Consider the following 23,283-nt stretch of genomic DNA (forward strand, 5'->3'; position numbering starts at 1 on the left):
GGCGGCCTCCAGCGACCACCTCCTCTTGTTAAACGCTTACTGTGCACCCCTCATTTTATTTAGGACTCACTGCAATCCAAAGAGGCCAGTGCTGCATTCCCATTGGACAGATAGGGACACAGAGGCCCAGAAAGTAAAGGCACCCAGGGTCTGGGGTCCCTGAAGCCTGCGGAGACTCCCGCCACCACCACCTAGAAAGGATCAGGCTGCAAACCGTACTCCCTCTCCGTGCAAAACCCCAGCAGAACCTGGAAAGGCGCGGGCCGGGGACTCTCCGGGGTTTCCAGGAGCCCCCGAAAGTCCGGGCCGCCTCGCGCGCTGGAAATCCCGCGCGCGCCCCGAAACGCGGCACGGCTGCCGGGAAATCAGGAGAAAACTTCTGCTTTTTTTTTCTTTTCTGGCACTCAAGCTCCCCCGGCTCCCCCGCCACCCCGCCCCGCGCCCTCCTCCTGGCTCTCGCCCCCACGTGGGGCGCCCCCTCGCGGCGCCCCGCCCCCTCCCTGCCTCCGGCCAACCGCAGCGCGGGGTTCTCTCGCCTTTGTTTATTCTCCAATAGGAGGGGCGGATGAACCACCGGGGCCACGCCCCTGTTTGTACAAGTCTATAAAAGGCGGCGCCGGCAGCCGCGCGCTAAGGTCGGTGAAGCCGAGGACGTCAGACTTTTCTTTGCAGCTGCATGGATTATTCTTGCTGAGGCACTTGCAATTTTTTTTCCGCCTTATTTGGGGAGGATTTCGCTGCCTTCCGAAGGTCTTGACGAACGCTTGGGCTCCGTAGGAAGGCTTTGAGCTCTCCGGCCTCGGACTTTGCATTTTCTCCCTTGGAACTGTCGTGGGGCTGTTTTCCACTGTGGATTATAACTGCAACATGACACTGGAAGAGCTCGTGGCGTGCGACAACGCGGCGCAGAAGTAAGTAGCGGGGCCCCCGCCGCCTGAGGTCGGCCGGGCCGGGCGGGGACCGGAGCGCCCCGTGGCCGGCCCGGCGCTGACCCCCGTCTCCCTTGGCCCCAGGATGCAGACCGTGAGCGCCGCGGTGGAGGAGCTGCTGGTGGCCGCGCAGCGCCAGGACCGCCTCACCGTGGGGGTGTACGAGTCGGCCAAGCTGATGAATGTGTGAGTGAGACCCCGGCCCCGGGCTGGGCGCGGGTGGGGACCTCCTCCGCTCTGCACGCTCCGTGCTGCATCCCTCGCTTACATGGGGCTGGGACACCCCCAAGTGTCCCTACTCTACTGTGGGTCGAGGATCTTTCTGCTTTCTTTTTTTTGAGGGGTGGAGGCTGCAGTATCCCGGTGCTGCATCATTTGCAGGCAGTCACCCCGTCTATGCCCCTGCCTTACCGCTCCATCCTTTGAACCGAATGTCTTCTCCCCCACCATCTGCATGCAGACGCGATTCCTTGCGCACCTGCGGTTTCTCTTTGCTTTTGCAAACTCCCCGCCGTAACCGTGGCCCCTCCCCAGTCCCCAGCTGACCCACCATCCCACTCTGGCTCCTCAGGGACCCTGACAGCGTGGTCCTGTGCCTCCTGGCTATTGACGAGGAGGAGGAGGACGATATCGCCCTGCAGATCCACTTCACGCTCATCCAGTCCTTTTGCTGTGACAACGACATTGACATCGTGCGGGTGTCAGGAATGCAGCGCCTGGCACAGCTGCTGGGCGAGCCGGCCGAGACTCAGGGCACCACCGAGGCCCGGGACCTGCACTGCCTCCTGGTCACGGTGAGCTGGGCCTCGTCCCCGCCCCGCCCCCTCCCCACCCCGGCACCTGGGCCCGTGTTTGTCAACAAAGTCGAGCTGGCCGGTCTGCACCAGCTCAGCGCTCAGCCATGCTCGGCATGTCCCCGTGGGCACCCGGCCGGGTCTCGGGGCCTTAGTCACCCAGCGAGCTATTTTGAGCCAGCCTGCTTTCCCCAAAGGGGCCCTGGGAGAGGGGGGGCTCCCCAGCCACTCCTGGGGCTCCCACTGAACCCCGTCTTCTCGCCTTCCCACAGAACCCTCACACAGACGCCTGGAAAAGCCACGGCCTGGTGGAGGTTGCCAGTTACTGCGAAGAGAGCAGGGAGAACAACCAGTGGGTCCCCTACATCCCCCTCCAGGAGCGCTGAGACCCTGCCCGACGTCAGAACCTGTTGCTGCCAAAAAACACGATAAAATAAATATTTGATCCCCCCTCCCTCCCAGAACCCCCCCCAAACAACCCAATCTATGAGACCATCGGGGGCAGGATCGTTGGAGGCTGAAGACAGGAGAGGGAGCGCGCGCGGCCACCCCAGGGCGCCGGGCCTGGAACAGTGCCAGCAGCGTGTGAGGAGAAGATGGGACCCAGGCCAGCAAGAGAGGGGACCCTGGAGCTCAGGCCTGGCGACAGAGCAGAAGCTGGAGTAGGGGAGCTGTCCCCCGCCCGCAGGAGGGCCTAGACTCCACACTTCAGGGGTGGGGTGGGACTGATAGTACCGCCCCCTCCTTGAGACCAGAGCTGACATGTGCAAATGGGCCTTGGTGGGCCGAGGGTCCGCACCCTGGCCGGGACAGTACTTTGGGACTTGGGAGCCGGGGCTGATGTTGCTCTGCACCGGCGAGCTCCCAGTCTGCAAACTAAATAGACAATCTATTTTGTTACTTGCACTTGTTACTTGAATCGGTGAAAGAAAGATGGGAAGCTTACAGATACATATATTTTTACTTCTACTATGATGGCCTTGTAATAAATTGTTAAAGCTTCTGGGTTCTTGTGTATTTACCGCCGGCCTCAGTGCGGGACCAGGACCTCCACCTCCCCTGCGCTCCAACAGCACTGGCGCCGCCCACGCCACCTCCTGCAGGCTCACCAGGAAGTGTTACTTAAGTCCGAGTTAGCTGCTCCAGGCTCTTTGCAAAAACAGTGCCTCTTCTCTCTGCAGCCGGCGCCACCCAAGTCCAACAAATCTTTGCCTCTTTTTTTTTTTTTTTTTCTTCTCCCCTCCTCCTGCCCCGGAGCAATTAAAAGACCGGTTTATTACGAAACCTGGCCGCCGTGCCGCCGCTGTTACTCGCTGAGCCAACCCCAAACTCAGGGCACATATAGACGCACCCCTGGGGGCTGGCTGCAGCCCCTGCCCGCCCGGCTGCCACCGCAGCCCAGGTCCAGAGAGGTCAAGGGGCCACCTCGACCACACAACGAGGTGGGCTTGGAGCTCAGAGCTGCCCCTGGGCTTGGGCGTTGCAGGAAGAGCTTTGGGGATCCCCCAGAGAGCAACCCCCCACCCAGGCCTTCTCCCTCCCAGGGTGGGCCTCTGCACTGCACTAAAGAAAAAAAGATTTTTTTTTTCTTTCCCCAAACTAAAATCAACAAGCAGAAAAATACCCCAGGAAGTCGTGCTCCTGGCCCAGCTGGGCTTGGCACGCAGGCACGCTGCGTTTTGCCTCTAAACCGAAACTGTGAGGCCTGGCCGGCCACCTCCTTTTCCCCTGAACTCGCAGGCGCGGTGACTCCCCTGGCCCGGGACAGGGAACTGGGAGCGCGGCCCAGCCCGAGCTCCGGCCTCAGTCTTCCCACGCTGAGTCTGCGGGGTGAACTCGCGGAGCCCGTGCAACACCCCCTCCCCTCTGCCCCGCACCCTGGAGGTGCCTGGGAACCGGGTGGGGAGGTAACACGGGGGCCAGCCGTAGGCCGCGACCTTTCCACTGAGCCACACGTGGGCGAGTGAGGAAAACCCCGACGGTCCCCGCGGAGTCACGGGGCTGGGGGGAGCCCCGCCGGGGGAGGAGGGGGGAGGGAAGGAGAAAGGGGGAAATCCCAGAGGGAGACGAGGGGGGAGGGGCGGGAATCCCTCCTGAGGGGAGATCCGGAGTGGGGAGGGAGGAAAATGAGATGCAGGCCGGAGTTAGGGACAACGCCCCCGCCAGCCTCGGGGAGCGGAATCCCTCGGGGGTGGGGGAGGGGAGATGCTAAGAGGAGATACCCGAGCCCCGCGGGGTGGAGGCGGGGGAAGGGGAACTCAGCGGGTCTAAGGGGGGTTGGAAGGAATCTCTGCAGGGATTTGGGGGAGGGGAGATTCTAAGTGGAGAGACCGGAGCCCTGAGGGGTGGAGGTGGGAGTTTGAAGAGGAGGGATTTAGGGATGGGGGTGGGGCGAGGGGGAACCAAGAGCGGGAGGGGGAGAAGGGCCGAAGGAACCCCTGTAGGGGTGGGGGGCACGAGAGTGAGGAGACTTGAGCTCCCGGAGAGGAGGGACGAGTCTGAGGGGAGAGAGGGGATCCTGCTGGAGTTGGGAGGTGAGGGGACTGAAGCCCCTAGGGGTGGAGAAGGGACTGCGAGGGGGTAGGGCGGAGATGGGGAGGATCCCTGAGATGGGGCCCAGAGAGGGGAAGGGGAGCAGAGGCTGAGGGACCTCAGTGGGGGGCATCGATGGGGAAGGACTGAGGTGGACAGGGCTGGGCCCATTGTTCCAATGGTGACCTGGACTTCCCCCTGTCGAGGCAGGCGGGGCACGCAGGAGAAGCTCCCGGCCGGCTCCGCCCGCGGGTGTGGGCTGCTCTGTCCCCATCCTGACCTTGGCCAGACAAAAGGGCCGCATGACCTCTGACTCTCTCCTCCCTAAGTCCCCTGTGCAGTGGGGGCAAGACCGCAGGCCCCTGGGGTCCAAGGAGATACAGGGCATGGGTGGGACCCCAGCTGTGTGACCCTGAGCTGGTACCTTAACCTTTCTGTGCCTTCAGTTGCTCCTTCTGAAAAATAGGGATAATAATGCTACCTACCTGATAGGTTGTTGAGGTTAAATGAAACATATTCCTTAGATTAGCTCCTCTGGCACAGAATGTATAAAAAGGATTAGCCATTATTACTACGACTATTATCAGCACTATTACTGTCCCCTGCATTTCCAGAAGCATCTCCTTTAATCCTCTCACAGCCACCCTGCGAATTAGCAGAGCCGAGACTAGGGTGAGGCGAGCGGGACACGCCTCCAGTGCAAAATTTAAGACAGCAGGAGACCAAAAACTCGGTGGGCAAGATAAAGAATATTTTCAAGCAATATATTTCTAACTCGAATGCAAACAGAAAAAAAAACGAGAGAGAGACAGAGAGAGAGAATATCCCTCGGGGACCAAAACTGTAAATCAAGATAAGATTAGCCGATTTGTCCCTTTGCCTCTCTGCGGGCACCGTTCCTGACCCTGTCTTGATTTTAACTTCGGTATTTGGCTCCTTTACTTTGCAGGTTAGGTTTAGGGGTTAACTGATGACGCAGAGGGGGCGTGGCGCCGCAGAGGGGGCGTGGCTTCCCAGGGGAGGTGAACCCCAGCTCTCCGCTGCCACCGCGCGAACGTGCGAACTTGCAGGGTCATGGCTTCCACGTTCTGATACCAGTTCTCCCATTATTCTCATTAATGCTGTTACTACTCTTGCTGTTGTTGTTGCTGTCGTTAATAAAAGCATTGAGTCTTCCTGACCGAACCCAGAATACAACGGCTGTTCGGAGGAGGTAATATCAGCAGCTCGGCTGATTCGGTCGTCACTGGGTGCAGACATCCTTAACTTAACCACTGTCCACTGAGGACGATGCCGTTGTCCCATTTTCCAGAAGAGGAGCCTGAGGTCCAGACTGGAGGAGCCACGGCTTGGTCAGGAGTCTTGAAAACCCAGGGGGGCAGGGAGAGGGGGCAGGCTGCACCCCAATACACTCTCCCCCGCCCCGCCAGAGTTCAGGGAGGAGTGGCCACAGGTCACAAAGGCTCGGTCACTGCTGCAGGTGCCCCCTCCCCGGGGCTGCCACAGCTGGGGGCTGGGTGCCAGGAGCAGGACAGTGCAGGAAGACGCTATTTCCCAGCTGGGCGCACATGGCTCTCCTCTCAGGGCACCCACACTCACCTCCATCCACACCTGCACCCTCGGGCCTGAGACACACACACACACACGCAGGCACACATGGAGACGCACACACAGCTCCCCAGACCTCATACACACTGTTGCCCACATGGGTCCCCCCAGCACTTCTGGGTGGATGGCTCAGACTCCAGCTTCACCCCATCCCCTTAGGCATGTGGCTTCTCTGAGGTCCCTTTCCAAGTCTGTCCCCTAAACACACCGCCTCCGTCGAGCGTCTGTCCCCATGTGCGCCTGTGCACACACATGCCACAGTGGACACGGCCACAGAATCACACGCGTGTTGACATGTGTAAATACAGATGTGCTCCCTGTCCCCAGGCCTCAATGGTGTGTACGCTTCCCGCTATTTCCGTGAACCCTCCCTGCCCGGGAAAGGGGGCTGGCCTTGTGAGTAAGTCATAAAGCCCATAATGTCCCCCTGGACTTGGGGACCGGGCTGGGGGGGCCAGGAGTGAGACAGTCACATAGGGCAGTGATACTGAGAGAAGTGATACAATAGTAGCTGATGTTGCACTAGGCCAGCCCCTCAGCCCTGCCATCTCTTATCCTTCTGAAAACAACCCCACGAGGTAGGTACTGTTATTCTCTGCTTTTTACAGGTAGTAATTCAGAGTTAGAACTTTATATATATATATATGAATATATATATACATATATATGTATATATATATTTGAGATATAATTCACATATCATAAAATTCACCCCCTTTAAAGTATAATTCAGTGATTTTTAGTATATTCACACAGTTGTGCAATCATCACCACGATCTAGTTCCAGAACATTCCATCACCCCAAAAAGAAGCCCCGTCCCCATAAGCCCATGAGCAGTCACCCCCATCCCCTCCCAGCCCCTGACAACCACGAATCCACTCTCCATCTCTGTGGATGTCCCTGTTCTGGACGTTTCATACAGGTGGAAGCACACACTCTGTGGCCTTCTGTGTCTGGCTTTTCTCACCTGCGTGACATCTGGGGGCTCATCCACTTTGCAGGGTGTGTCACTACCAAAGTTCGGACTTGTAGTGCCCACCCTGCGTCTGTGGGCCCCAGCGTGTGTTCCTGGAATCCCAGCAGCACTAGCACTTCCCCGTAGCCCAGGATCTGGGGAGGCACCACACCCTCATCCCACTCCACCCCTGGCATGCGGCGTGGCACACACACCCTGGGCCTAGACGCTGCTTGCACACCTGGCCCTCTAACCTCTGCCCAGAACCCTTCGTCCCTCCCTTTCTGCAAGCTAACACCCAGCACCCTCTTGTCCTCACCTCAGATGTCCTCCTCAGGGAGCCCTCCAGATAAGACCCCTGAGAGCCTGCCTCCTGGCTCTGCCCACTTCCCCGCCCTGTTTGGAATGACAACTTCATCCTGCCATCCTTTGCTCCTTATCCGTCTCCTGTGTTAGGCTGCAGATTCAAGAGGGTTGGGAGGGGCTTCCCTTGTGGCGCAGTGGTTGAGAGTCCCCCTGCTAATGCAGGGGACAAGGGTTCGTGCCCTGGTCCAGGAAGATCCCACATGCCGCGGAGCGGCGGCCGCTGAGCCTGCACGTCCGGAGCCTGTGCTCCGCAATGGGAGAGGCCCGCGTACCGCAAAAAAAAAAAAAAAAAAAAAAAAAAAAGCAAGAGGGTTGGGAGAAATGTGTTTTTCTCAGCCTCCAGGCCCCTCGTGGCCAAGCCCCTCGTGGAACCCACTTGGGACTTCCTCAATGCTGTGTCCCGAAGATTCAAGCCCGGATCCGGAGTTACATATAACCAGAGATTGATCCATCAGTCACCTCTTTCCCTGGAACAGACTGTTTTGTCCCTAAGGGACACACTGACCAGCCAAGTGCTGGGTCCTGGCCAGACGCAGCGACACCACCTCTCCGGGGAAGCTGTAACCTGGCGTGGAGGCTGCCGGCCCTGCGCTCTTGGGCAAATTGCTTCACCTCTTTGGGCTCAGTTTCCTTATCTGTACAATGGGCATAGTAATGGGAGTGCCCATCTCTCAGGCGTCCTGAGCGTTAAATGAGTGAAGATGTGGAAGGCACTTAGAGCAGAAGGGAGAACCTTCCAGAAGGGTTGGTTGGTATGCGACTATTTGATTCCTTCTACCTGTGCATGGCAGAATCTGCCTCTCTGCCTGTGTCCCTGTGAGTAGGGCTCGGTCTCTGAAACTGCGTGGTTACGTGTTTGGGTGGTTGGATCTGTGTCGCTACATGGCGTCCCTGAAGTTCACATGCACGTGGGGCCGGGCCTCGTGGTCCTGGAGTCCCCGGAGTGAGCCTGGGACCCAGAGCTCCTGACCAACTGGGGTGCCATGATTATTGCATGATTTATTGGCTCCCAGTTCCTGAGGCCAGAAATCTGAGAAAAGGTGTCAGCCGGGCTGGTTCCTTCTGGGGCTATGGGGAGGATCTCTCCAGGCTTCCCTTGCTTCTGGTGGCCTCAGGTGTTCCTTGCCTCGTAGATGTTTTTCTCCTGTATCTTCACATCTCTTCCTTCTATGTGTGTCTCTGTGTCCAGATGTTCCCTTCTTTTAAATTTTTATTTATTTTTTATTTTTGGCCATGCCATGTGGCTTGTGAGATCTTATTTCCCTGACCAGGGATCGAACCCGCGCCCTCGGCAGTGAAAGCGCAAAGTCCTAACCACTGGACTGCCAGGGAATTCCCATAATTTATAAACAATTTCTAAAAAGATGAATTAACTAGTAACTCATTTATATAATAAATACCTTAGGTGTGTGCTATATATATAGCACTGTACATAGTATGGGAAATATAAAGAAATGCAGCATAAAGTTCTTGACTTGAAGCTGCTTAAGATATAGTTAAGAAAAACATACTAATTCAAATATTATATACTTAAAAATTCTTATCCCGAAAGTTTAATTCACCAAAGTCCTAACCACTGGACTGCCAGGGAATTCCCCAAAAATGTCCCCTTCTTATAAGGAAACCAGTCACGATGGATCAGGACCACCCTGAGGACCTCATCTTAACCTGATCATCTGCAACGATCCTATTTTCAGATTAGTTCCCGTTCCTGGGTACCGGGGGTCGGGACTTGCGCATCTTTCGAAGGGACACAATTCAGCCCATAACCCCCCAATATTACCCAAACCTGAATTCCCAGTCACACGTGTGGACACGTGAGACCCCTAGGCTCACATGCAACTGACACCTCTCTGTGTCTTGTCTACTCTGGTTTCCCAACTTAGTCCCAGCGGCGGCCCAAGTAACCCTGAACGAATGAAAACACACACCTGGGCCACTGCCCCCAGACACACAGATAAAGGACCACGCAGCCTCCAGCACACACGGGCCAGGGAGGAAGTGGTGGGACACCAACCTCACCTTCCCTGTTCCAGGCTGTTCCTGGGGGCTTCGACTCCCTGGTACTTCCTGCCTGCCCACAGTGGGTCCAGGAAAGGCCCCAGGACAGCTGTGTGGTGTTGAGGCTTGTCCCCTCGGGTGGCTAAGGAGACGTGGGTAGCTAGCATCTCGGAAGAGTGGCTCTCAGACCTCAGGGTGCAGGGGAGCCCCGGGCTCAGCTTCACACCTCTGGCTCCTCCCATTCAGTGGGTAAGATGGCGCCCCTGGGGGTACGCATGTCTGCCGGAGCGGGGGGCTCCCCCTTTCTAGGAAGCTGCAGAAGGAAACCACGTGCTTTCTGGGAAAAGCGTTGGGCCAGGCTTCTACGTAATGCTTCCCTGCTTACTCCCCGGTGTCCGGGGTCGGGGTAGGACCTCTGGCCCTGTCCCTCTTGTCCTCAGCTTTCCCCTTCCCTCTGCAAACCAGCCCGTGGTCCCTTCGCCGGCGGTGCCCTCCCCCACCCGTTTCCCCATTGCCTCACCTGCTCTTTTTTTTCTCTCCCTGACCACAGGGGCCGGGCAGAGGCCGTGGCCTCCCGGCTAGTTCTTCAGGGTGGTCGAATTGGTGCCCTGGGCACAGGCGGGTGGGGAGTGCTGGAGGAGCATGTCTTTGCTGGAAGGGAAAAGTCTGCGAATGACGCCCCCTGGAGTTGTGCACGAAAGATTCTGGGAGGCCTGCCTGCCGCCGCCCCCGAGCCCACCCCCCAGTGTGGAGAGGGAGGCAACAGATGGACAAGTTCGCCAGTCACCCACAGCCTTGCACACAGATACCCAGGGGCCCACGGCGACCACCTCCAGAGACCCAGAGTGACACACAAGCCGAGTGACACCCCCGCCGAGGATGCCCGGGGAGTAGCGGGCGCACGCAAACACACACACACACACACACACACACACACACACACACACACAGCTGCATCAGAAGGAGGGCGCGGTTGGGGGGGGGGTCCCTTCGCAGCACCTCCCCATTCTTTCCTGCCCTGTTGTTCCTCCTGGTTCCCACCCAACCCCCGCTCCCGGGCGCCGGGTTCCCAAGGTCCGGGGCTGTGCTGGGTTGGGGCGGGGTGAGGGGCATCGCGGGGCACCCTTTTGCACACGTGCGCGCGCCCGCCCCAGGCGTGAGCGCGCAATCGCCGGCGTGCAGGCGCGGAGCGGCCGCTGCGCCATAAATGCCTCCGGGATGGCTGGCAGGGTGGCGGAGGGGCAGGGTTCAGGCCAGACGCGGAGGGGCAGCCGCGGAGCTCTGGATTCGAATCTAGTCTCAGCGGTTAACCGGCTACCGGCGCGCGCAAGCTTGACTCAGTTTCCCTCTCCGCGAAAGGGAGAGTCTAACTGCCCTCCCACGTGGCGAGGCGAAAACAGATAACGCACCAAAGCACTTCGCAAAACGCTGGGCCTGGGCGACCTTTATTACCCCTTCCCTCCACCTCACCCTCCCGCTAGCCACTCGGGGTGGGGTGGGGGGCGCCGACCCAGGCCCCAGACGCCTCTCCCTCCCCAGCAGGAAGGAGTCCCGGCTTCCTCGTTCCTTAAATTGGGTAACTGGAGACAGAGGCGGGTGTGTGAGAGACAGAAATCCCCGAGTGCGCGAAATGCAGGGGCCTGTCCCCCTCGTTTCCCCACGTCCCGACCCCCACCGGCGCCCCCGAGGGTGCGCCCTGGGCGCGCAGCCCGTGCGCGATCGGAGCCCCCATCGCCGGTCGCCGACCCCCTCCCGTGCCCCGCGGTGCCAGCCTCCCTGTGGTGCCCGCCAGGCGCGCTGTCTGCGGCCGCCCCGGCATGGAGGGGTGGTGTCCAGGCCGGCGGCGGCCCCGTCGGCGTCTCCCCCCTCCCAGCCCCTGGCGGCGGGCGACCGGGCCGAGGGCGGGGCGTCTGCACAGACCCTCCTTTTGTGAGCGGCGCCTTCCCCGGGCGGCCTGGCGCGCAGGGCCTGGGCGCCGCGCCAGCGCCCGGAATAGCCTCCCCGCCCCGCCGGCCGCCCCACGCCCCGCCGGAGCCGCCTGACCTGCCCGGCCGGGCGCGGGGGGTGGGGTGAGCCGGCCGCGGCGGCGCGGGTCTGCGCGCACGAGGCCTACGGTGGGGAGCTCCTCTCCGGCTGCAGACGCCCACTGGGTCAGCCCGGGTCTGATCTGCGTGCAGAGCGGACCCGTCTCCTCCCTGCAAAGGCTACTGCGGGCCGACCCCTGTCTGCGCGCCAAGGCCTACTGTGTGCAGACACTCACCTGCCTACAAACGCCTTCAGAGAGCGGATCCCTTCCTGCGTGCCAGCGCGCAGGGTACGCAGACGCTGACATTAAACACCCACCGTGTGTGGCGCTTGAGCGTGTGCCCGCATCGTTCTGTACAGAGGTACATGCACGCTCACCGATGCCCGTTAGTGGAGACGTCTGTACCCTCAGATACCCGCGTCTGGGCAGGTACCACGAGCAGATAAAAACCCTCAGACCAGCACACCTGCACTGGCCAGCACCATGTGTGGTCACCAGGACTGCAAACTCTTTCCAAGTTCAAATGTTTGCTGTGCAGACCCCTGACGCCAGTAGATTTGGGGTGGGAGCAGCGTGGAGGGCACCCACTGAGAGCCGGGACCCTCTGCAAGGAGCCTTTGTGTGTGCCTCAGTTTCCCCTCCTGGAGAGGGACCCTCCTCTGCTTGAGTCTCTTCTGCTGGTCCCAGCTGTGAGGGGCTCTGAAGGTTCGAGAGGAAGCGGGTTGCACACCCCCTCCACCAGGTGGGTCTGGGCCGTGGACTCAGGCATGCAGGCCTGGGGGCAGGGCCTCCCCCCGAGCCTTCCTGGAAGCCCAGGGGGCAGGTGCAAAGGCAGGTGGGCTCTGCGGGCAGCACGCCGGCAGCAGGTGGCTTCCCTGAAACTGAGCACAGCAGCTGCGAGAGGTTTCCGGGCCTGCCCGGCCCCACCCGGCCCCGGGGCACTCTGGGCAGAGGGGTGAGGCCGGCGGGCAGTGCCAAGGAGGAGCCGGGCCCAGCCTGCACATGCCCGCGTGGGAGCCACTGGGGACGCGCACACACCCCATGTGTCTGCTTGTGCGAACCCTGAAGCGCACGCACCGGTGTGTGTGCCGTGCACACATACAGGCTTGCCTTTGTGGGTTGCGCGCTAACCATACAACGCAGGCGATGGCCCCAGGGTCCATGTTCGCCCTTAGGCTCCTGGTGTGTCTCTAGCACCCAGGTGGGTGGTTCTTGCTAAGTATCTGTGGAGTGAACCAGTGAATAAGTGGACGCATCAGTTTGCAACTACGTGCCAAGTGTTCACCACGTGTTGGGCACTTGCACATCCGGGAACAACAGAAAGATCCTTGGACAGACATTCTAGGCGTGTATGCAGGGGTGTGAACAAGCTCACACCCGTGCACACCTGGGGGTGCCATGCGCACTGACCAGGAAACATCTGAGGCCACCTTAATTCATTCACCTGCAGAAACCAGTCAGGTGTGCACACACAGGCCTTGAGGATAAACACACATTCCTGTGCACACAATTTCCCCTCTTCTCTGCCTGGGCTCTCCACCCGCCACCCGGCCCCTGGCCTCCCCTCCCAAGGCCACTGGGTGTCCACAGCTGGGTTTGCAGGGGCTCCTCAGGGTGCAACGAACTCCACCCCCGACCCTCTGAACTTCTGTTACCAGGTGGCCCTGTGGCCTGGGATTTCCGTTTGAGCTTCTCCTCAGTCTTAGGCTATTTCTGCAGAAGGCTTCAGACTAACATGCAGCCAGAGCTGGCGGGGTCACAGCTGTGCAGGAGGGGGGGCTTGGAGAGGCAGATCCTAGATACCCCCAGAAACCATCCTTCCATTTTACAGCCTAGCAAACTGAGGCCCAGACGGAGGGGGACTGTGAGAAGCAGACACCCTGGCCGGGGCCCTCTTCTTTCTCATACTCTTGCAGCCAAAACAGTAGGTTCCCACGGCCCGCAGCCAGGGTGGGGACAGGAAGGTGGGGACCAGCCGGGAGGAGGAGGCCTGTGGGGGGAGGGGGCCTGTCTGTGTCCTGGAGACAGAGAGTGAGGCTGGCGGCCCAGAAACGCCCACCTCGGCAGACACACACACACACAGCTCACAGAGACCCAATCTGGAACACACAGACACACGTCCTGTTCCTGTCCCGTCCCAGAGGCTCCCAGCCCAGCTTCCAGATGGGGCTCCTGCAGCTCCTGCCCTGCTGGAGTGTGTGTGTGTATGTGTGTGTGTGTGTTTGTGGGTGCCTGTGTGTGCATGCACATGTATTTGTATGTAAATACGTGTGTATTTCTATGTGTATTTATAAGTGTGTGTGCATGTGTTCGTGTGGATGTGTTTTGTGTGTGCTTCTATGCACATGCTTTCCGCCCCCCCCCCCCGCCCCCCCATGTGGGATCCTTGTTCCCTGACCAGGGATCGAACCTGTGCCCCCTGCAGCTGAAGTGCAGAGTCTTAACCACTGGACCGCCAGGGAAGTCCCTGTGCACATGTATTTTTGTATGTATGTGCTTATGTGTTTGTGTGTTGTGGGTGTGCTCACAGATGTTTGTGTGTGTGTGTTGGAGAGGGGCTCCAGGTGTCCCCAGAATCCAAGTTTCATATTCGGGGATCTAGTTTCACGGGTTTGGGGCTACTTGCACGTGCGTGCGCGCGGGCACACACTCACACACACCACCACCACCAACGGCAATAATAGTAACAGCTAGCGTCTACTGTTGCTTTACTAAGTACTGGGCACTTTTCTAAACACCTTACTTTTTTTTTTGAAGCCAGATGTATAGCGGTCTAATTCGGTCTAATTCACAAACAGCAAGTTCATACTTTTTAGGTGTACAATTTGGTGAGTCCTGATAAATGCATACAGTTGTGTAACCCTTAACAGTCAAGACTGAGAGCAGGCCACCATCCAGGTGTCCCTTCCTGCCCCTTTGTGTAGTCAATCCCCTCCCCCACTACCAGCCCCTGCCACCACCCATCTGCTCTGTCCCTACGGTTTGGCTTTTTTCAGGAAGTCACATAAGTAAGATCACACAGTACCCGGCCTTCTGAGTCTGGTCCGTGAACTCAGCACAGTGCAGCTGAGACGCATAGACTTTATTGCATGTGTAAGCAGTTTGTTCCTTAAAAAAAACAGATACAATTCACATACCATAAAATTCACTCCTTTGAAAGGTATAATTCAGTGGTTGTTAGTGTATTCAGACTTGTGCAACCAACATCTCTAATTCCACAATATTTTTATCACCCCCCAAAACAAGCCCTGCCCTGTAAGCAGTCATTCCCCACCCCCTTCCCCAGCCCCTGACAACCAGGAACCTACTCTCTGTCTGTCGATCAGCCTGTTCTGGACGTTTCCCATCAATGGAATCACACCCTGTGTGGCCTTCTGTGTCTGGCTTCTCTCACTGAGTGTCAATATTTCAGAGTTAGTTGGTTCCTCTTTGTTGCTGACTACGTATTGCATGGTATAGCCTGACCTGTTTACCTGTTCACCTGGGGATGGAGAGCTGGGTTGGTTGCAGTTTCTGGTGATTAGGAAAAAAGTTGCTGCATACATTCATGGCGGGGTCTGGGTGTGCACCTACGTTTTCATTTCTCTTGGGTAATACCTAGGAGTGGGGTTACTGGGCTCCACGGTGCATAAACACCTCACATCTATTAACTGATTTAGTCCTCATAATCAAGGAGGTACTATAATTAATGCATTTTATACATAAGGAGAGTAAACCCTTCCACAGATCTCACTCACACACACACACACACAGCTCTTGCCCCTACCACCCACCCGAGGCCCGCCAGGACCCACGCACACGCCCAAGGCTCCCCACGGTGCACGCAGCAAGCAGCGCGGTTGTCACGCCCCACACCCCCGGAACAGACGCTGATGGGGCCTGCAGACCCAGACGTGCTGCAGACACACTGCGATTTGTTCATCTTTCCAGCCAAGCCGTCTCGTCCTGACAGTAATTAGCTCCCAGACTGGCGGGGAGACGCCGAACAGGCCCAGAGTCATCGCCGCGGCCCCACGCCCACAGGCCGCCGGCACCCAGCAGTGTGCGTGCGTGTGCGTGTGCGTCTAGGCTGGGCATATCACAGACACGCCCTCCCTAGAGCCAGCCGGGGCCCCGCACGCAGGCCCACGTGCCTTCCACGCGCAATCTCGTCCGTGAACTTGCGCACTCCCGCACCCCCCCAGGCGTCCCTGCGGGCGCCGGGGCACTCAGCGCTCGGGGAGCGTGCGCGCGCGCTCCCGGGGCCGGCGTTGGGCGTGGGAGGCCGCGGGAGCACGCCCCGCCCCGCCCCGCCCCGCCGCCGCGGCCGGAAAACCGGCGACGGCGGGCGCTGGCGTCACGGGTTTCCACTGGGCCCCCCGCGCGGGGGCCGGGATTCCCTGGCGCTGGAACGCCTGAGACGGCGGCGCCGGCCTCAGTCGGCCGCGCGGGGAGGCTGGACCCGACTGGGATGACATCAGCCCCAGCGTTTCTGGAGCCGGCCTGGGCAGGGAGGGCCGGGGTTGGGTGGGCGGGAGCGGGAAACCGGAGAAAGGAAAGTGACTCAGGCTGCCGACACGTGCGCTGCGCTTTGTACCTGCTCGGCCCTGAGCCAGGCGCTGCCAATGTCCCCAATTTCCAGATGCGGAAACTGAGGCCCGCGGGCCCTCATCTGTGAGGCTTGCATGCCTGGCGCATAGGCCGTTGCTCAGTGCTCATCTCGGGGTTCTCAGAGAGTCGTCACCCAGTCCCGAGTGAGGGGCCGGGGCTGGAAGCCCCCTTTGCCCAGCGCCTTCTGGGGTCCGGACCCCTACGTGATTGTCTCCTTCTCTCTTCCGCAGCAAGCGGGCTCAGAGAGGGCCTGGGTTGCCCTGGCGCCACCCAGCAAGTTGGGCACTCAAGCCAGATCTGTCTACCCTGTGGGTCTCTCTCCAGCTCTGGCCCCTGCGGTGGCCAGTGGCGGTGCCTGCGTCTGAGCCCGGGCTGCCCGGCGGGGTGTGCCCACCGGCTGGCTGTCTTAATGCTGAGGCCAGGGCGAATGGACTTTAAAAATAGTCTGGGAGGAGGCATGGGCTATTTTTAGCCCACGTGGCTCTGGCCCTCCCAGTTCCCGGGTCAGCAGCCCTCGGGCCAGGGCAGTGAGGGGAGGGAAGGGACCCCACTTTCCAAGGTCCCTTCCTCCTCCTGGTCGTCCCGACCCACCTGGGTGCCCGGGTCACCCCGCTGCCCTTCTGCGCACAGCCAGCCCTGGGGCGGACGGTTGGGGAGAAAGGACCTGGGGGCGGGGAGGGGAAGGGTGGCCCGAGGCCACCTTTCCTGAAACCCCACCCCCTTCTCTAGCTGCCCGGGCCTTTTGTTGGGCGGGGAGGCTGGTTTCTATTTTGGGAAGGTGTTGGAATAAATTCCACTGCTATTTTTAGCCGGTTTGGGGATTCCTCCACCCAGGCTGGCCGTCCGCCTCTCCTCCTCCTGGCTGACCCAAGGCTTTCCTGGATCAGAAAGGGTAGACAAGGACACACAGCCCGCAGGAGTGGGGGGTTTCCCTTGGGGCAGACCTGGAGGGGGGAGACTCCCATGTTTCCTGGTTGTGGGGGGAGGGGCCTCTCAAGGGCGTTCCCACGTCCCAGGTGAGCCAGACCTTCTGGCCTCTCGGAATCCATGACCTACTACATCTGAATTCCACCTCCAGGACAGGGTGGGTCTCCCCAGACTCACCTTTCACCTCCTTTCAGGGTTGTGACACGTCTGCTCTGCGGAGAGTGGATCTTGAGCTCCACACTCTTTGGCTGGGGGCTCTCATGTCCCCAAGAGGAACATCTGCTTGGTGAGGGGAAACCGAGGCACAGAGAACCCAGGGCAGGAGTGGGACCCATCTGAGGCTCATTCCTTGATGGTTTCATCTCCATCCACACTTTACAGTTTAACAGCTGGGCTTAACCTTGGGGTAGTGACTCCACCTCTCTGTGCCTCAGGCACCTCCTTCAGGAAAATGGGGTAATAACCACAACGGAGTTACTGTAAAAATGTGAGTGAAGGGATTAGAGATCTTAGAACAGGGTCCTGGCAGGTGATGGAGCAGGTGGCCCCAGAAAGGATGCTGCGACGGTTGCCTGGAGCCGGGGGGAACATTTTGGGTTCCCGCTCCACACTTCGCGACGATGCTCCAGCCACCTCCGTACTCCTTACAGCCCTTGGGGCTCACAGGAGTGACCCCATGCTATAGATCAGGACACCGAGGCCCTGGGATAACTTCACGGACCAAGGGTCTCATGACTGGTGACACACGGGAGGCCAGATCACTGTCCTCACGCTGCTGGCTCTGAGCCGTGCCGTGTTCCAAAGCTGCCTTTTGCATTCTTTCATCCGTTCCTTCACTCGCTCAGCAAATATTTGTGGGGCATTGTATGAGTTTCCTATTGCTGCTGTAATAAGTCACCACAAAGAGCACAGATTTATTATCTTACAGTTCTGGAGGTCAGGAGTTGGAAGTCCGTATAACTGGGCTAAAATCAAGGTTTCCGCAAGGCCATCCAAGCTCCTTCTGGAGGCTCTGAGGAAGAATCCATTTCCTTGCCTTTTCCAGCTTCTCGAGGCGCCCGCAGCCCTTGGTTCACGGCCCCACATCACATGGCCTTTTCTATTGCTTCGGGCATCATGTCATCTCTTTCTGATGAGTCTCCAGTCTCTGTCTCTCTCTCTCTGTCTCTGTCTCTCTCTCAAGGACCTTGTGATGAATTGGGTTTGCCAGGGGGAATCCAGGATCATCCTCATCTCAAGATCTTTAATTTAATCCCATCAGCAAAGTCTGGAAAATATTCACAGGTTGCAGGCATTAGGACGGACATCTTTGCGGGGCGGGGGGCGGGGCGGGGCTTATTCAGCCTACCACAGGCACCTTCTTTGGCCAGACCCTGCTGAGCGCCAACAAATGAGGCACAGAAGCTGATAGGTGCTTGCCCTCATGGAGCACAGGGGTCCGTGGCCACGTCCACCAGGTGGTCACAATGATGAACACATGATTATAAATAAGGTTGCTAGATAAAATTCAAGACACCTGGTGAAATTTGGCATTTTGGAAAAACAACAAATACTTTTTTTAGTATAATACTATTATATTTAATTTGATACTTGGGACATATTTACAGTTAAAAAAGAATTTTTAAAAATTTTTTTATTCATTTATTTATTTTATTGGCCGCATTGGGTCTTCATTGCTGTGCCTGGGCTTTCTCTAGTTGCGGCGAGTGGGGGTTACTCTTCGTTGCAGTGCACGGGCTTCTCATTGAGGTGGCTTCTCTTGTTGCAGAGCACGGGCTCCAGGCGCGCTGGATTCAGTAGTTGTGGCTTGCGGACTCAGTAGTTATGGCACGTGGACTTAGTTGCTCCGTGGCATGTGGGATCCTCCCGGACCAGGGATCAAACCCATGTCCCCTGCATTGGCAGGTGGATTCTTAACCACTGCGCCACCAGGGAAGTCCCTAAAAAATAAATTTTTTAAAAGTATGTAGGTATATAATATTTGAGTCATACACTAAAAAAAAAGAATAGATGTATAGTACTCCCATGCGTGACTAGACCACAAGTGACTAGACCAGGGAAGGTTTGTTTTTTTTTTTAAACATCTTTATTGGAACAGGGAAGGGTTTTACTTAGAGGCAACAAATAAGCCAATACGTGTGTTAGGATGACACTGGCCTTGGTGTGAAGAACAGGCTCATGTACAAAGGCACGTTTTGCGCCCAGGAGCCCACTTAGCGCTTTTCCAGAGGCTTCTCACCCTGTTTTACGCCTCAGAGTGGGCGGGCCCTGTGCTGAAGTCTCCGCCTCTCGTGCCTGCACAGGCGCATCCCACCTTGGCTCGCTGAGACGGTCGACCAATCAGACGCCGAGCCTTAGGGTCAGGGTCTGAGGATGCGCGTTCCCCCGCTCTGTGCTTTCTGCGCAGCCTCGCGGAGGCGGAGCCTGGTGGTGGTCGGGGTCTCGCGCTGGCTTCCCGGCGCGAAGGGCAGGGGTAGGGGTGGGTGCGGTGCAGACGCGCTTGGAGGGGCGCAGGTGTTGCACGAGCTTGGGGTGGTGGCCGCCCGCAGCGGCCCCTCTCAGGACTCGGGCCGGAGGCCTCGGCCCCGCAGGCCAGTCCCCGGTCTCCCAGGCCAGCCCAGGAAGCAGGGCGAAGGCGGGGCGCCCCTTCCGAGAAGCGGGCCGGCTCCTCCTCCGGGGCCTCCCGTCTTCGGAGAAACGGGCAAGGCCCAGGGACAGAGAGTAAACTCAGGCTCAACTTTTGGGTGGAAGTGCCCCGAGGGTGGTTGAAAGAGACAGTTGTCACTTATTTGTGATACCGACCTGGGATTCATTGATCAATAGAAATTGATGAGAGGCCAGAGGAGGCAAGGCTTTACTGGGACTTGTGCTGCAGCCTGAGGGAGGGAAAACAAGTAACAGCTTCCATTGCTGGATCCCCGAAGAGGGGTGAGCTGGTCCCGTAAGTGGGGTGAGAATAGCGGTGGATACAGGGGTCAGGCCAGACAGGTGACTTAGGTGGTCTGCCCACACCCTTGGTGGTGCTGTGTGCGAGGATCCTGCACAGGACCCTGCCTTTGCTCCGGCACCTCAGAAGTGGCAGTTGGGTTTTGACCTTTTTGTATCTTATTGTTCCTAATTTGTCCCAACTGCGCATGCGTGCACTTATTTTTAGTCCTTTATAGCTTTTTCCTATTCTGTTGCTTGAGGAGATGTTTGTCCAGGTGCAAGCACTGCAGCAAAAGCGTCCTAGGTCCCAGCCTGTTTGCTTTGTCCCTTAGGCCAGGGGAATGTCAAGGGCATTACAGGCTCTTAAACTCTCAGCCAGGGGCTTCCCCGGTGGCGCAGTGTTTGAGAATCCGCCTGCCAATGCAGGGCACACGGGTTCGATTCCCTGGTCCGGGAAGATCCCACATGTCGCGGAGCAACTAAGCTCGGGTGCCACAACTACTGAGCCTGTGCTCTAGAGCCCGTGAGCCACAACCACTGAGCCCGCGTGCCGCAACTACTGAAGCCCGCGCGCCTAGAGCCCGTGCTCTGCAATGAGAGAAGCCACTGCAGTGAGAAGCCCGCGCACCGCAACGAAGAGTAGCGCCCGCTCGCCGCAACTAGAGAAAGCCCACGCACAGCAACGAAGACCCAACCCAGCCAAAAATAAGTAAATAAATAAATAAAATTTAAAAAACCAAAACAAAACTCTCAGCCAGTTTTACGTGTTGGATACTTATTATGTACTTTACGCCTATTAAATATCTTCACAACAGCCTTGGTGCTACTAGTTAATTCTCGTTTTTCAGACGAGGAAACTGAGATGCAGAGAGTTGAGTTGCTGAAGTCCCCCAGCTGAGTTGGTGGCGGAACCTGCCCTGCTCGTTCTTTTTTCATCTCACGGCGCTGCCTCTTGTTGGACTGCTCTCAGAGGCCGTGCAGACCCACTGTCCAGCCGTCCCCCTGTTCCCGCCCTCCCGGACAGTCACAGGAAGACAGTGGGTTCCAGGATCCTGGGCCCTCCGGATCTGAGGTGCTTTGTGAAGTCAGAGGGCCTCCAGAGGGAACGTCTCAAAGTGTGGTGGCCAGGAAGGAGACCAGACGTGAAGGGCACTTCCTCTCTGCTCCAAAGGTGGCCAGGACGAAGCTGGCAGAAGGTCAAGAGCAGCAGGAATGTCTGGCAGTAGGGCAGCTTCCACTACTTCCTCCCGGTGGGGGGACGTTGCTGGGAGAGCAGTTCCACGACCCAAGGGAACTGCTTTCTTTTACCCCTAAGCCTTTCACACGTGGGGGACCGTAGCTCTGACCCCATAGGTGTGCCCAGATTGTCCCATGAAACTTTGAGACCCTGGTCTGGGAATTCCTCCTCTCCACGTGGACAGCTCCACGTGGCTGTGAGGATGGGGACGTGAGTGTCTGCCAAACTCCTCTAGATTCTCCTGACACGTGGGGAGTGGGTTGGGGGCCATGCAAGCAGAGCTCTTCCTGAATGTTCTGTAGAGTAGAAACTCGCCTTTCTCCTGCTTAAAGCCAACCTTCTACCTAGGACTTGAGACTCTAGAAGGGGGTGTGTCACAAGTACTTGTTCCAGAATCTCCATGCTGCCCTATCGGTAATTATTCATTTTCTCACTGATAGGAGGGCAGTTAGCAGACATTGCTGCGATTGGCTGTGGAAACCGAAGGTATGAGAAGGATGTGACCCTGGCCACCTGCTGGCTGGCCCAGCCTCCAGCCCACCACTCCGCTTCGGGGCAGGACGCAGACTGGGTTCTGACCAGAGGGAAAATGCCTTTCTCAAGCTTGGGCTTGGAGTTCTTCCCAGAGTGATGAGTTCTGGTGAGAAAGAGCCCCACGTTCTTAGAGCCGGCTCTGCAGTGAGGCCCTGCATCCTTCCTGCCACTGTAAACTCTGCGCTGGCTTCTCCAGATCAGCCACACGTGGCCCACAGAAAGGGCTGAGCCTCCTGTGGCCACCCAGGGGGAACCCCCTCATCCAGGGGGCTTTGCCGCTGCCGCCAAAGCCCCCTCGTGTGGGATTTTTGTCCCTCATCTCTTTGGATCTCTGGGGGAGACTGAATCCTGAGTCCCGCCTCATTGGCTGCCCGGGCTCCACAGCCCAGCCGCTGCTTGCGAAGGACTTTCGTGGAATCTCACAGACCACTCAGCAGGGGTGGGAACCAGTGAGTGGGCGGGCTTCGGAGGAGGGACCATCCCGGGGGCAGCGTTTGAGGCTGGCTGCGGGTCAAAGGCAGAAGTGCTGATAAACAGGATTCAAGTCATCGCTTAGATAAGCACTTTTGCTTCTGCACCACAGCCTCGTAAAAGTCTTGCTTACCCTTTCCTGAGTACAAAAACAAACTTTCTAATCGTAAATATAATGTGTGCGACGTGAAGTTTGGCTGGTGGGACTGTTATCCTTCTCTTGTTGATGTCAGCCAATTTCCAAAGTTTCTCTTCAGTAGAGTCTGTTGGTGCCAGACGTTTATGCATAGAAGGATGTTGGATATGAAAGCTCAAGATGGATGGGGCTGGTGGGCGTGGAGATACACCTGCCATGTCCCTTCAGGGAGGGAGGGACGAGTTGCCCCAGCTTCTGGGGGTGTTGTCAGTGGACACCCTTCAGCTGTCAGCCCCTTCAGGAAATGCTTCGGCTGCTGAGAGCTGCCCAGCCCCGGGTCCCAGCGTCCTGGAGGCAGCCCATCCAATGGCTGATCAACATGGAGGTAGAGAGTCCTGCCTTTGGGCCCAACAGGGGACAATGCTGCAAGGCTGGTCCAGCTCCAGAGCTCCCCTGGGGTAGCCTGAGGCCCCTTCCTCTCTCTTCCACATCTGGTGATCCCAGAAGTCCTTTCTAATAAGCATCCTGAACACGAGGCAGTCTGCTTCCCCGAGAACCCAACCTGCCCCTCTAACACTGGGACAAGTGTGCGTGTGTGTGTGTGTGTGTGTGTGTGTGTGTGTGTGTGCGCGCGCCCATGCGCTGCATCTCCTTCTGTAGGGCAATGAACCTGAAGTTACAGAAATGGTGAAAACAGACATTGAGAACAGACTTGGGGTTCCCCGGGGCAGGGAGGTGGGGAGGGAAGGATTGGGAGTTTGGGATTAGCAGATGCAAACTGTTATATACAGGATAGATAAACAACAAGGTCCTACTATATAACACAGGGAACTATATTCAGTATCCTGTGATAAACCAAGAATGGAAAAGAATATGAAAAAATATATATATGCATAACTGAATCCCTTTGCTGTACAGCAGAAATTAACACATTATAAATCAACTATACTTCAATAAAATTTTTTAAAAACTTACTTTCTTACTTGAAAAGACCAAAAAAAAAAAAATGGTGAAAGAATGGTAGGACTAGTCTCTCAGAACGATTGAAGGATCCCTGCAGTCCTTACTTTTGATATTTTGACCTAGTGTTATCTGTGTGAATTTCATCTCAGTTGTGGGTTGTGTCTCTTATCAGCATGATGAACCCCTGAAGGTCTCATTTGGTGCTTTTGGCCTTGCTCTCAACTCTGAAACTAAGCGCCCGTGGGTTAGAGTGACTCGCCCAAGGTCCCAGGGAAGGCCGGGCAG

The 23,283-nt window shown here is 57.7% G+C and overlaps 1 protein-coding gene and 1 long non-coding RNA gene across 2 annotated transcripts; both read left to right on the forward strand.

The window, feature by feature from the left end:
- The first annotated feature begins 638 nt into the window (after positions 1-638).
- On the forward strand, positions 639-2,726 carry GADD45B (growth arrest and DNA damage inducible beta). Its single transcript, XM_024134425.3, has 4 exons — positions 639-911; positions 1,014-1,115; positions 1,501-1,723; positions 1,996-2,726. The coding sequence occupies exons 1-4, from the start codon at positions 868-870 to the stop codon at positions 2,107-2,109; spliced, it is 483 nt and encodes a 160-aa protein (XP_023990193.1). The 5' UTR covers positions 639-867; the 3' UTR covers positions 2,110-2,726.
- Positions 2,727-19,094: 16,368 nt separating this feature from the next.
- On the forward strand, positions 19,095-22,901 carry LOC129391798 (uncharacterized). Its single transcript, XR_008616504.1, has 3 exons — positions 19,095-20,366; positions 20,506-20,853; positions 21,335-22,901. It is a non-coding gene; the product is annotated as an uncharacterized lncRNA (long non-coding RNA).
- Positions 22,902-23,283: the final 382 nt, after the last annotated feature.

This window comes from Physeter macrocephalus, unplaced genomic scaffold, assembly GCF_002837175.3.
Source record: "Physeter macrocephalus isolate SW-GA unplaced genomic scaffold, ASM283717v5 random_39, whole genome shotgun sequence".
NCBI classification, from domain to species: Eukaryota; Metazoa; Chordata; class Mammalia; order Artiodactyla; family Physeteridae; genus Physeter; species Physeter macrocephalus.

What these genes read in the sequence shown, in the direction of transcription:
- GADD45B (XM_024134425.3), top strand. Translation starts at nt 868, where the DNA reads ATGACACTGGAAGAGCTCGTGGCGTGCGACAACGCGGCGCAGAA. An exon ending in TGCGACAACGCGGCGCAGAA is followed by an intron (nt 912 to 1,013) that starts GTAAGTAGCGGG and finishes CCTTGGCCCCAG; the next exon opens with GATGCAGACCGTGAGCGCCG. An exon ending in TGCACTGCCTCCTGGTCACG is followed by an intron (nt 1,724 to 1,995) that starts GTGAGCTGGGCC and finishes GCCTTCCCACAG; the next exon opens with AACCCTCACACAGACGCCTG.